General features: G+C 47.3%; 1 protein-coding gene across 3 annotated transcripts in view; it reads right to left on the bottom strand.

Moving 5' to 3' along the window:
- The window catches only part of SEC24D (SEC24 homolog D, COPII component), a 66,372-nt gene that overhangs the window by 6,255 nt on the left and 46,200 nt on the right, over positions 1-13,917 (bottom strand). For 2 of the 3 annotated variants that reach the window (XM_019626272.1, XM_019626348.1), the window contains exons 12-19: positions 12,470-12,586; positions 11,551-11,721; positions 10,542-10,638; positions 10,265-10,410; positions 9,208-9,346; positions 7,980-8,098; positions 3,646-3,825; positions 1,410-1,601 (exon numbers count right to left, since the gene is read on the bottom strand). In XM_019626272.1, coding sequence (XP_019481817.1) covers positions 1,410-1,601; positions 3,646-3,825; positions 7,980-8,098; positions 9,208-9,346; positions 10,265-10,410; positions 10,542-10,638; positions 11,551-11,721; positions 12,470-12,586 — 1,161 coding nt within the window. Of the gene's footprint in view, positions 1-1,409; positions 1,602-1,623; positions 3,289-3,645; positions 3,826-7,979; positions 8,099-9,207; positions 9,347-10,264; positions 10,411-10,541; positions 10,639-11,550; positions 11,722-12,469; positions 12,587-13,917 lie in introns of those variants that run through there. The other variant, XM_019626406.1, reaches the window with a different exon arrangement.

The following is a 13,917-nucleotide window of genomic DNA, read 5'->3' as shown; positions in this document are numbered from 1 at the left end:
GGTCCCCAAGAAACACTATGCAGCTGCACGTGGCCTCCGGGGAGGATGTGAGGACCTGAACTTAGATTTTGTCCAGTGAAACAGGAAAATGCTAATGCTTTTCAGCCGGAAGCCACCAAGAGTAATCATTTGTGAGTTCACCGCTGAAGGGGGTGGTTACAACATTTTACCCCAAGTCATAAGTCTCAGGGAAAGATGGTGGTCAATAGCTTTCATAGGAGTTGTAAGGAAAAACAGAAATTCATCATTTATATTTATATTCCATCTGCTGTTTGTATCCTCTAACATTAAGGTAGATTTTTTTTATTCAACAAATAGAATGAGTGCACTTCACGTATACGTCTCAAAGTGCCCACTGCATCTAAAGAGGAAGTGACATTTGGTGTTTCTTTTGTTCAGTTTTCTGCAGAAGGTTGAAAGGAGGTATGTGACAGAGGCACAGACCTTCCAATCTGCTTTGTGGTGGAGACACTGGCTATTTCATATGTGCACTCAATTCAGCAAGTAAACGTTTAACATCAGCTTCATCAACACATTGAAATTAGAGGCCACCTTCAATTCCATACAAACATTCTTCAGACTCATAGCTCTTTGCCTACTGAATTTTGTTTTTTATTGTTTAAAACTGCATTTCTAGTCATTACTTAATTTCAACCACATGCAGACATCTTACGATTTCTAAAAACTTCATCTTCACCTTACAACTAGTTCTTTTAAAACTATCCTTTTGACACCTGTATGGATACGAGCTCTCTAATCTGACTGCCTACCTACAGCTTTAAATCCTGCCCTCCCTCCGAGACGCTACCTATCACCTTCATACCAGAAACGGAGCAAGTATGTCGCCTTGGGCCATCTTTCTGTAACATAAGGGAGGCTTCAGGGAACAAAGTGCTGAGCTCCAGGTGTGGTTCATAGGAATTCACCATGGAGCGGAGTGGGACAGTGACCACCCCCGGGCAAGGCAGTGACCGCCACCAAGCGAGGCGGGACGGTGACCGCCACAGCCCAAAGCCTCAGGATGGCTTCAGCTCTCGTCTCTGCCGCTCCCTCCCAGAGAGCTTGTCCCCAAGCCTCAGCCAAGTCATCTATAAGATGTGAATGACCACACCTGTCTCACTGACTTATTACAAGAATGAAGTGGAAGGGTGTGTCTGGAGTATTCAGAGCACAGCGACACACACAGTAAATGATCCAGAGACATTAGCAAGCTCTTCGGGTGCTTGTATAATACTTTCTGCAGATAACTTTATACCAGCTAATTGTTATTCATCAAAACATGAAATTCTCCTATTCTTCTACAGAACTATATGCCTCCTGGTGCTTTCTTCTTTGTGACCCATAGTTTCACATGAACAAAAAACATGTAAGAATTTGCACTTTACCCCCAAAACTGAAAAAACACCCACCATCTCTGTGTTGACGTGTGCCAAGGATGGCACATTGAACAGCCCCTGGATGAGTTCTGCGGGGCTGCTGGCTCCCAACCACAGGAACATGTGCAGGCCGTTAGCCAGGAGGAATATCCCGTCCTCGGAGAGACGCGATTCGGAGCAGCGGACGGCGCTGGGCAGTGCTGTGCCGCTGACGTCTAACGTGTGCTGGGCAGACAACGGCAGAGTTAGGAACCTAGCTCCCCTTCCCCTCCTCGCCGCCTGCCCACCCCTCCTGCCCTGCCAGGGCTTGGCACTCCTAGTCACTGTACCGCCATCCCTCCTTGTACTGCTAATGCATCTGGGGAGGGAAGAAGACACAACAAATAAACTAAGTAAACTATACAGCATGCTAGACTGTGTGAAGTGCGATGAAGGGAAAAAGCAGGAACGTGGGATAGGGTCTGTCATGCGGTGGTGGCACAATATCAACAGGGTGGCGACGGGAAGGCTTGCTGAGAAGGAACTTTGGAGTAAAGACCCGAGGAGGTGAGAAAGAGGCATGGGGAGATCTGCAGAAGAGCATTCCAGAAGGAGGGACGGAGCATCTGGGGCAAAGATCCTGAGGCAAGAGCCTGTGCGATGTGCAGGGATCAGCAAGGAGGCCAGTGTGGCTGCGGCAGAGAGAGAAAGGGCAGCGTCACAAAAGCTGGGGTCAGACAGAAGGCGTGTGTGTGTGTGTGGGGGGTACAGACAACTCTGGGCCAGTCGCTGAGCCAGGGAGGAGGCTTGTACTGCAACGGGAAATCCCGAGGGTCCTGAGTAGAGCAGGACATGAGCAGACAATTATTTTAACGGGAGCACCCCAACTTCTGTGCCGAAAACTGCCTGAAGGCGAGGCAAAGGGATGAGCGAGGGGCTTGTTAGGCGGGGACCGCAGTCAGGAACAGGACGGGGGGGCTATGCTTGCAGCTGGGTGCTCACAGACGGGGTGGGAGGTGGTTAGACTCTGGATGTCCTTGGAAGGAGAGTGGACACGACTGCAGGTGGACGAGAAAGAATGTGGTCAAGGGGGGCAGCGAGGTGTACGGCCTGAAGTGGGAATGGAGGTGGAGGGGCAACAGGAGAGTGGGCTGGGAGGTGGGGTAAGATGCCCGTTACCCCGGGGACATGCTAGGGGGCGGCAGGGACCGCTACACCCAGAGCTCAGGGCAGAGGCAGGAACCCGGGACTCGCCAGTTTCTGTGGCACTGGAAGCCACGAGGACAGGTGAGACCCCCAGGGATGAGTGCTGGTCACAGGGAAGCTCTGCAGGACCTGAGCCTGGGAGCAGCAAGCGGCGATGCTGCCGGCCGATCAGAGGAGAGGACACAGATGCCCACTGGGTCTAGCAACGCGGTCACCGGTGACCTTGGCGATTTTAGAGGAGTGACAATGTTCTTGTCGCTTAGAGCTCTAGTGTCTCTGCATATAGATTGCTGAGCCTCCAATTTTATCTGAAAATCAATCATTTGTGATACTTTACATCTAACATCCATACTGATTGAAAGCATCGATGGCTTTTTATTTCCAGCCTAATTTAACTCTAGCCTCACTGTTACTGAGAGCCTGGGTCTGAGTTTGAGGATAGGCGTCAGAAAGAAGCCATCAGCCATCCCCTCTCCTCTCCTTCACTTTGAACCTGAACTTGTTAGGTCTCGGGGGACAAGCGCCTGCTGACAGGGCCCAGGGGCCTCTGAGAGTGAAGGGCTGATGTCAAGTAAGAAGAAGACTCTGCCGAGGAAACTGAGGACACGCACAGTTAGTCCTCGCCCAGCGAAGGCGTCCTGGGTCACGCTGGTCTGTCAGCCCGCCTGCCTGCCTGCGGTCAAGGCCGCTCTCGGCCATTCTGATCATCTGTGGAGCCTGGGTCGTGCTGCACAAAACAGATGGACGCACGTATGTCGCTTGGCCCCACACGCCGCTGTCTTTAAGCTCTCAGGTAGCTTTCTCCAGGACTAAGGCTCGGCTTGCACCAGCGTGTTTCCTCGGTTAAAGAGTACCAGTGGGGGTGTGGGGATGACCCAGAGAAGCGGGAGCCCCTCAGATCCCACCCCCCGCCCTGGCCTGCGCCTGCCGAGGTGTGCACCCTGCTCAGAGAGCCGTGAGCGTGGTGCCCCTGCACATTCTGCAGGGGGCCGAGACGCAACCTCTGTCCTCAGCTGTGACACACGGAGAAGAACTACACGCCCGCCCACCCCCGCCCCTCTGGGGGTGCCCGCAGCGTGCTCACTATTGGCAGAAGCTGCGGGTAGAAGAAAAGCTGGGAGTCGGCCACACCCATGGTCATGACCAGCTGCCGCTGGTAGGCCCGCTCGTCTGTGGAGGCCTCTGGTCTGCTGAGCAGCACGCAGGTTTTTAACAGACAGTTCATGTACACCGGCAGCACTTTCATGGAATCGGGTAAGATCAGCTGGAAGAGAAAGACATTCGCTTCAGACGCTTGCTTTACTGAGAACGGCCGCGGGCTCACTCTGTAAGTCAGAAACGCCAAGGCTGTTGTGAGGGAAAATGGTACCCCGTGCATAGCACTGCGCCCACTGCCCGGCAGACGCCCCAGCTCTACCCTTACCAGCTGTGTGGTTCTGCCAAAGAATCACTCGCTTTTTCCTGGGTTTCCTCATCTAAAAATGGGGTCACAGCACATGGCCCTCATGACCTGAGGTGGGACTGTTCTGAGCAGTGAATGGTGATTCATTGATGAAGCACTCACGTGGTGCTCAGCGCACAGCAGCACACACGTTTATTAAATAAAGTGAAGTGAATAAGTGGCGCGTCCTAATCTGTTACCAACTTGTACCTTAGTTTCAAGCTGCCCACGAGGCATCTCCTCCTTGAGGCCCCTCCATGCATCCTCAGCTCACAGCCAGTCAAACACTGAGTGAGTGCCGCCGTGTGGCAGGTTCATGCCAAGTGCCGAGGTACACAGGGGACTGAGGCACTGTGTGTGTTGCCTCCCAAGTCCATCAGGGATGACAGACATGTAAACAGATCAAGCGTAAGGACGCTACAGGTACAAGCCAGCAAGAAATGCCTCGTGGATGCAAGTATCTCTACTGAATGGGAACAGGCAAAACCAAACTCCTACAACTCCACAAACTCCTTCCTCTTACGGTTACTCGTTTAGATACTGGAGCGACCAGACGAATTCTAACTTTATTTCTTCTCACCCTCAACTAGTAAACGGATTCTTTTCATTCTCCTTTGTAATCCACCCATACCTTCCCCTCCCTCTGCATTTTCGCTCATGTACACACCATCACACGATGCTACAAATACTAACAGGGCAGTGATTCTAGAAACAGAGCTTGAAGGGTAAAGTAATTACAAATAATCTGTCCATGTTGTTTAACCTTCTCGACTCAATTTTATAAAAATGGCTAAGGATTAAGACATCAGTATGTCACTTCCTTCCACTTAGCAGTAAGTCAGCGGACAAGGAAGCAGTATTGACAGCAGATAATGATAATTTGCAAATAGAAGGATCTGGTCTGTGAATTCATGATTTCTTTTTCACTTTCTATCTTGATGATGAAAAATAGTACACACTTCTCAGAATCCCAGTGGAAAGAAAGTCCTCAGGGCTCTGCTGGGGTTTATTCCTCTACTTCAGTCCTTCGTGTCACTGGCCTCCTCCCAATCTGCTGAGTAAGGAGTGTGTACAACAGGACTTTCCCCCTGGGTCAGGCAGACGTATTCCCAACATTCTACCCCTCACAACTTCTAACCTCTCTTCAGAGAACGGAAGGCAGTTAAATGCATGCTTCTTCCTATGAGTCAAGCACGCTCTCCTTGTCATTTTTTCTCTAGCATGAAATATTTTTGACATTTGGATACTTTCTCAACCAAGGAAAACTCTGCCCCAAAGGTGGAGGAGCCAGATCGTGGTCCCACTCCAGAGCCACGTGGCCTCAGCACTGTCTCTGGGCTCATTACCAGCCAGGCCTCTGGCGGATTATGGATTAAGAATGTTCTCAGGTTCCGAGTAGAAGCATGTATGTACAGTTTTTGAATACTGTCTTGCAGTTTTACTTGCTGCCTCACATTAATCAAGTCATATTAAGACAATTTCTAATTTGTTGTTCTAAATGCCACAAAGAGGTGATCCTGGCCTAGGATGACACTATCAGGACTAAAAGTCTGATTATCGGAGACAGGGTTACAGGGGCAGAGGAAAGAGAACAGAGGATGCACATAAGGAAAACTGATGAAGAAGAAAAATGGAGTTAGAGTGACAGAAAACAAGGAGATAGTCTCAGTGGAGGTGTCTGAGGTGGGGAGCAAATGGAGCCACAGCCGGTGGCTGTGTAACCTCCCCCTGCCTGAGCCTCTCCCTAAAGGACAGCGTTGTCCTTGGGGAGGACAGTATGAGTGAGGAGGGGTGACAGTCCTATGAGTCCAGTTTGATTGAATTTGGAGAAGTCTTCTCTTTGGGTTTCAAAATGACAGAAGTGGTAATGGATAAAAAAAGAAAAAAAACCCTATTTGCAGTTAAGTCATTTGACTTGCCTTCTGAAGCCACTGTCCTCCCATTTGATGGAATATATTGTATTTAAATTCAAAACAGTGAGCAATTGGATTTAATCAAAAGAATCTACCTTCCTTATGGAAGCTTCAAAAATTGTTCTAAGTCGTCTGGAGCTCTGTGTCCCACGACCTCCACAGTGGGTGCCTGCTTCCATGTCGCACGCTAAGCAGCTCTCTGGCCTTACCCTGGTCTTGGCCCTGGCAATTCAGTGACAGCATTGTCCCGAGGCCAGTGCCATGCAGTCAAAGCACAGCCCGCCTTATTGGTCTTGTTTGGTTGGGAAATTTAGCGTTCTCTAGTACAACAGTGGGGCCCCGTCAGGGATGTCTCTACAGAGACTTTCCTCACAAGTGAACTTGCGGGGTTCCAAGTCAGAAGCTACATTCTCTGAAGAGAAGCCCAAGTCCGGCCATTCCGTGTTTTTCCTGAATGGTGTATTTTAATATATTGCTGTTACAAACAGTTTATAATCCCTACATTCTCTGAACTCATGGTAGATGATCATAAGCTATCTAAGCTGTATCATTCTTAAAGCATATCACTGGTTGAAAGATACACCTGAAATGTACTCATGGAGAAAGAAAAATCTCATCATAAGAACAGTAATAATCTCTCAAGTTTTTCAGAGAAAATGTGGCATCATAAGGTTTTTACTCCAGAAATAAACTATATAAACAGATGATCTAGTAGTAGAGACAAAGCTTTAAACTTTTTCAACAAGAAGAAAATACCGGGTTTTATTTTTTGCCTTAAATAGGCACAGATTTGTTTTTAACTTAAGGTCTCTGAATCCAGTTGTTGTAACTCTGAACAAATAAACTTCCTGAGAGGGCGCTACCTACGTGTTCTCCTTCAACCAATCCTTCTGAAGCGTAGATGCTCCAAAGACAGGGCTGTTCCCAGAATGCTAAAACAGACAGAACTGGTGTCAAGTGCTCGTAACCAGACTGTCCAACATCGCTGGTGCGCTTTGTGTCAATTAACCAAGTTCACTGTGCAGTTGTCTGATACTGGAGTTCACTAAAGGGGCCAATCTCCTGGATAATGAGAAGACGGAGCTCACGTGGAGGTTCAGGAGATGCTCCCATGATTACCAACACAGGTGATGAAAGACCAATGGATGGCTAATGCAATTACTTTGGACAGAAAGGAATTTTTGTCAAAAGCCCGAGATCAAAACCATTCTTGTTTTATTTTCCTTCTTTACCAAGATCATCAATTTGGCTCTCAAATTCGCCTGCATTATCTTTGCTGCTGAAGGCTTCCTTTTGGATGGGGTTTCAGATGTGCTCTCAGCGCCCACTTTTGACAATGACTGAGCCACAAAGTTTTCCCACCGCTGCTCACTGTCTTCTTTTAATCCAGAGTCTGTGCTCAGAAATGCAATGCACAACTATGAGAAATGGTATCCAGCTCTGATTGCAGAGGGAGGGGTGTGAGTGAGAGAACAGATGCAACAATAAAGGCGGGCCCGGGCTCCACTTCTATGGGAGAGTCCAAATGAGGTTATTTAAAAAGCTTCTAAAATTTCAAATTACTAAGATGATGGCCAGAGACAATGCTTTCAAAACTCTTCATACCTATTAACTTTTAAATGTAAAGAATTCCAATATATATAAATTCTATGTTTATAAAATATAAATAAGTCATCACTGCCATTAGCTCATGGCAGCTTTGTTAATATATCTAAAAAGTATGTAGGCACACACACACACTTCACAACCAAATGTCCACCTTCATAGACAGAGAATCCCTCGTACATCATGCTGTCTCTTACACGACATCCTTTGGTTCACACACAATGCGGTGACTGTCAACCCAACACGCACACACGTTTTTTGGTTCACACATCTTCTAAAGCCACTAAGTTCTTTAACGTTGGCTATGAAGACCATAGCCGCCCTCTTCCCCCCATGGCGTTCTCAATTTTCTTGGCTGTTTCCAAGTGCCTGGAATACCATAAGATTTCAACAGCTAAATGCTGAAAGAGCGCACTGTCGCACGTGACACGGTGGCATCCGAGTGCAGGGGTCACCCACCTGGCTGGCTGCAGATGGACTCGCACAGTTCTTTCGGTAGCATGCCAACATATGGGCGGTCTGATTCACTAGAATTTCCCGGATGACCTTCAAGGGCTGGTGCAGAACTGCTTTGAAAGCTATTTGCACAGAACAATAGAAAGGGCAAGTTTTAGTCCCTTCAAACAATAATAAAAAAAACAAACTGCTATTATCATCAGACCACTCCGCTAGGAATGATAGCCTTTAGAAACGCTGGTCACTTGCTAATTCCTCCTCTGGACTAAGTCTGATGACCGAGCCAGTGGAACAATGACTACCTATAACAAAAGGCAGACAACTAATTGGTACTGACTTTTCCTCAGAATATTAGAAATGGAACTCAATACTCAGAGAAAAGAAAGGCTAGTTTACCATCTTCTGACGTCCTGAATTTCTATGGGCTGGACTGCTGTTTCTTCTAAACCTTAGTGTAGACTCTCACATTGGGGTTTGGGGGAAGGAGGGAAGGAGCCAAAGAAAATCTCACCTCTGGCCCCTGCCATTTCACAGCTGTCATAACATTAGGGACTGTCTTCTTCCATTGTCCCCATGAGCCAGGGGCACACTCACATACCATAATGAGCCTAAGTATCACCTTCCCAAATCTCAGCTCACACCCCTTTGGAAGGAAACTGTAAATAAAACTGTACAGTGTGGGGCTTGCTCAGTTATCTCTTTATTAACCTAGAGTGAGAGATGCTGACCACTCTCCTTCGCCCTTTGCTTTTGTAAATTCTGAATTCACCCACCAAAGGCTGCACCACCACAGTATTTGTCAGCTCCTAACTGGGTTAACCAACAGGCTTGACTAAATTACAGTTGGCCCTCTGCATCGGTGGGTTCTACACATGCAGATTTAACCAACCGTGGATCAAAAATATTGGGGAAAAAACGAAGTCATGCTGTTGCTGACATGTACTGTAACTAGGCCTGTGGTGGTTGTATGGGAAATGTACAGACTTTGTCTTGTCCTTATTCCCTAACAATACACCATAACTATTATTTACAGAGCATTTACAAAGTATTATGAGTAATCTAGAGAAGAATGAAAGTGTATGGGCGGCTGAGTGTAGGTTGTATGCAAACACTGCGCCATTTTACACAAGGGACTTGGACATCCTCGGGGTCCTGGAACCCATCCCTGCAGATCCTGGGGGACGCCTGTACTAGGTACAGCGTCCTGCACCACAGGCCTAGCAAAGGTCACCTGACTTGGCGAAGAAATTGACTAGGGCGTCCGTCTCGCAGCTCTTGTAAACATCGGCCAGCTGGGAGCTGCAGTTCAGGCCGAGATTGTGAATCCGCAGTCTCCTCTGCCCGCCGACGGTCGTGTAGAGCACAGCGCACTGCAGGGCAACAGCCAGGGCACGTTCTGCCATTAGTACCCCCACCCCAGCTAGTCTGGTCTTACAGAACAGCGTGTGTGGCTCAAAGGACAAAGGACGGACAGCCAATTCATGCACTGGGCTCCATGGAGCACTCCGCTGGCTAAACTTAAATTTGAATCAGACTATTCACATGTAAATATGTGCTTGCATCAACACAACTAGTGTGCATTTCACATATCTCAGATTGGATTACCAGAGATTCAGGTCCAGAAATAATACCTTCATGTCCTCATAGCCATCTGCAAGCCTCTCTTCTTTTCAAAACATACAACTAGCTGTGATGATGCCCTGGGTTTCATGCTGATGTCACATACATTTCAAGAATGCAAACACATAACCATGTCCCCAAATATCTGTGATTTAAAATAATCATTGGGTAGAGTTCTTCCTCCACCAACGCTAGCCTCTCCCCAGTCTTTAAGGGTGATTACTGGGTTTGAAACCTCTGGCCATTGGATATAACTTTTCTTGCTTTAACTCAGAGTCTCCATGGCTCCCAGTTAATTCTATTCACTGCAAAGCCAAACCCTATTTATACTGGTTTAGAACATGATAATATACTTAACCCAGTGTCTGACACATAACAGGAGTGCAACCCATGCGTGGATGGCGCTGTGGCCTGAGAGAACTGACCCTGATGCCTGTGACCCTGACCACACGTCCGTCGGCCCTCATGCAGTGACATACAACCGCTACTTCACTTGAATCAGAATAGAGAACATGTAACAGAGTGCTCTAATCTATGGCCTGTGCCTTTTGGAGAAACAGAATAGAGTTTATGGAGAGACTAATCCAGTTGATGGCATTTTAGTTTCACTACTGATCACTGTCAGTAAAAGATTAAAAAGCAAAAGATGGGAATAAATTTGACGTCACCTGGATTAAGGCTCCAGTGTCTTCACCAAGTTTGTCATCGTGCTTGAATTCCACAGTCACCGCCTTGTCACAGTCAATGGCCGCCATCTCCACATCAGTGGTGTTGTTCATAAAAATCCCACCGAAGAAATCAGTAGCTCTAAAACCTAAGAATGAGGAAGAAAGGAAATTTTGCTTCTCCTCATTCTACTGTTATTTTCTTCTTTGACCTGTTATCAATTTGAAGAGGAAACAATTATACAACAGAAACCTGGAAAATAGTATAAATGACAATTACCTGTGCTGGTACGAACCCTCATTATAGCATCAAATCCTATTTTCTTTTCAATATCATTTCTGAGGTCATTCAAAAATTGTTGGCTATCCAAGTGTATCTAAAAAATAAAGTATGGTCAGTGTCCACCAGATGGCAGTAAAATACAATAACAATTATTTTTCTTTTTATCTTGATTAAAACCTACTTTACTCAGATATCTTCAAAAGTGTTCTTAAAGCTTTTTCAATTTTATTTCATTTGCACTCTTTGGCCCTATAAAATCCCGTAACTAGTTTACAATATAAATATGTGCCTAGGTGATTAAAACTAACTTTTATGGATAATAAATAAAAATAGATGACGATTAACATTTGTCACTTACGTTGGGGGAACACTCATGCCCACTCCATGTTTCCATGTGCAGGGACATAAATCAGAGGCACCCCACCCCTGGCCCCTTCTCCTCAGGTGAGGGCAGGTGACTGATCTGATCAATAACTGTGGGAGAAGGAACCCGGTGGGCACAGCTCGGCCCCCCTGCTCTCCCTTCCTGGGCAGGCCTGCAGGAGGAGCGCATTTCCTGCCCCCCTGCATGATGCGTTACCAGAAGCCTGTAACTGAGCCACCGTGTGCCCGGTGTCCACACTCGTCACTGAGGGTGACGGGGCCAAGCCCACCTGCCCGCAGACCCAGGGCTGTTCTAGTGCAGACATCCTGGTCTTCTCTTGACTCTCTCAGTTCGGGCTTGGAAGAGACTGACCCCCAAATCATAACGATTTAAAACAAATTGTCATTCTTAAAAACAGTACCCTAAACATATCTAATACAAGACAGGCTGGATGCGCTCGGCCTGTTGCAAACAGGGACCAGGAAAGCAATCGCTTAACCAAGTACGCACTGTCTTCCATCAGCTCTAGAATTTACATTTGTCCGTTGCCCACAAGGGGCACAGCTTTCTGACCCTGTGATCTAAGCACAGGAAGTGAAATGGCAGGAGAGAGCCCGAGGTGAGCCAATTACTGGCTTTTACCTGGAAGTTGCTGTATTTGTAAAGAGTTCCTCCAGTGAGCTGCGGTACGAGGCCCAAAGAGGCCACATCCACGTACTGGTTGGGGAAGAGGAAGAGTGTCACACAGCAGCCATGGGTCACACAGTCCTTGGCCAGCGAGTCATACACATTGCTTTGAGGCTGGAAAAGTATCTGAAGAAAAAGATGCACAAAAGGAAAAGAAAAACCACAAATTATTTTTGTTTTAGGTTTTTAATTCCTATTGAATTCTTATTGAATTTTTAAAAATGAAAATAATTTTTTTCAAGGTAAGAGAGCTGGGCTGAAGTGAGTCGTGGAGACCGTGGGTGCGCAGCCAGTGTGTGCCAGGCCCGGGCGGCACTGGTGTGCGCATGCACATCGTTTCATGTGCTCCTCCCGCAGCGCCCACGACGCTGCTATCTCTGTCCCCCTCGACAGGCCGGTTGAGGCAATGTGTCGGTGTCGGGGGGCAGGAGCGGGACGCCTACGTCACGGTCTTGTCCTTCCCACGGACTTGTCCCCCCACAGCCGCGCTGTCGGAGGTTTGAGCAAAGCATAGTTGAGCCTCAGGAGTGACGTTATAAGGTGCAGCCTACGTTCTCCCTCTGCCTTTATCTTCCTTCTCATTTCCCCACTTCTTCCATTCCTATGATAGTCTTAGCCTTCAGTCTCTCACACAAATTATTCATGGAAAAAGTCTGAGACCTTATTTTAATGTAGGTCTACTTTAGACCACTTTTTCTAGAAATGTGAAATTTGTTAAATTATTTGCAATTCCAAGTATTCCCATAATATACGATGCCTTGGATTTCCACTTAGCTTCTCCTCCTTTCTTACACAAAGCACACCTTCCCTCTTTCTTTACTCCCTTGAAGAACTGACACACGGCCACCTTCACAGGGCAGTTGTTTATGGGTACCTTCTCTTTGTCTGTGTTAATCAGCTTCTTGTCGTCTCTGTTTTTGAGCTTCCCGGGCGCTTCTGCGGTAGGCAAGGAGGAGTGGAAGATGAACAGCTTCCCAGGACAGTCTGCTGCCTACAACATTCACAGAAAATGTCTTGGGTGGGAAAGTTTTATTTTAAGGGAATCATAAAATAAATTAAAAGATAAGTACTTTCTATGAACCAAGCAGTGAGTATATCTCACTTTATCCTCACAATGACCTCTGTGTCCTTGGGCAGGTTCTATTCTCTCCAATTTATAGATGGGGAAACTGAGGCTTTGAGAGGATAAGTGATTTGCCTCAAGTCACACAGGTTGTAAAGGAAAGAGCCAATATTTAAATGTCGGTCTCTATACCACGATGCTCTAAAAAATGACGTAAACGATGTGTTACAGTATTCAGCCTACAGTAGTCTTTCAGGACCCGGGGAACACATGATGCAAAAGCAACTGATGGAATTCCCAGGGTCAGAATGCAGCCGACGCGCTTTGAAACCCTGAGTGAACATGGAGTAAACCTAGAGTAGTATTTCAAGGAAGGATGCACGAGAACATGGTGTTGGCACCAGGGATGGGGACCAAGTAAGATGACAAAAGGAGAACTGTATCTGCAGTCCCTGGGAAGCAAGAAAAGGAGGATTTGGGCTCCACGAAAGTGAATTCAACATTAAGAATATTTAAAATCTTGGGCTGGCTGAGTGACTCAGTTGGTTAAGAGCTCGCTCAAGGGTTTGAGCTCTGAGCAACAGTGGTTCGAGTCCGGCCCGGGCTGAGCTGCTGCTGAGCTGCCAACAAGTGGCAGGATGGCTCAGCTTAAAAAAAAAAAAAAAATTTAAAATCTCAGTTAAGGCATAAGAAGTCATCTATCAAGCAAAATTTACTGACATCAAAGGATCAATATATCACCCCTGCTCCGATCTTGCCTTTCTGCAAACCACCCTAGCACCTGGCTCAGAACGCTGTCTCTGCAATAAAGGGGAGTATTCTGGTCACGTATGGGCTTCTCTCCTAAGAATCCTGAGGTCTGTGATAGAGGATAGAGCCCACATTCCTTTCTGGAGCGGGGGACAGAAAGTAGGAAAAAGTGAGGTGAGCTGCTGCCAGCATGTGCCAGGCTCTGCACATGCATCTCTCATTTCACGCTCACAACCTTGGGCACCAGGTCCCATCGTCTGCATTTTGAGGACAGGGAAACTGAGGCTCATGCCATTTGCCCAGATCACACAGCCAGTGAAGGACAACGCCAAGGCCCTGTGGAGTCCAGTCTGAATCTGAACTCCGCTCTGATCTCCAGCACCACCTGACCCCTGCCAGCCCTTGCACTGGCTATTTCTTGCTTTTCTGGAATACTGCACATGCCTTACACACCTCTGTGTCTTTGCACATTTGTTCCCTCGGCCCGGAATCCAACCCTCCTTTCCTTG

The sequence above is a fragment of the Hipposideros armiger genome, unplaced genomic scaffold (genome assembly GCF_001890085.2).
Source record: "Hipposideros armiger isolate ML-2016 unplaced genomic scaffold, ASM189008v1 scaffold_1, whole genome shotgun sequence".
NCBI lineage: Eukaryota > Metazoa > Chordata > Mammalia > Chiroptera > Hipposideridae > Hipposideros > Hipposideros armiger.
Note: the sequence above shows the minus strand (reverse complement) of the source record. Positions and strands in the feature narration are given on the sequence as shown.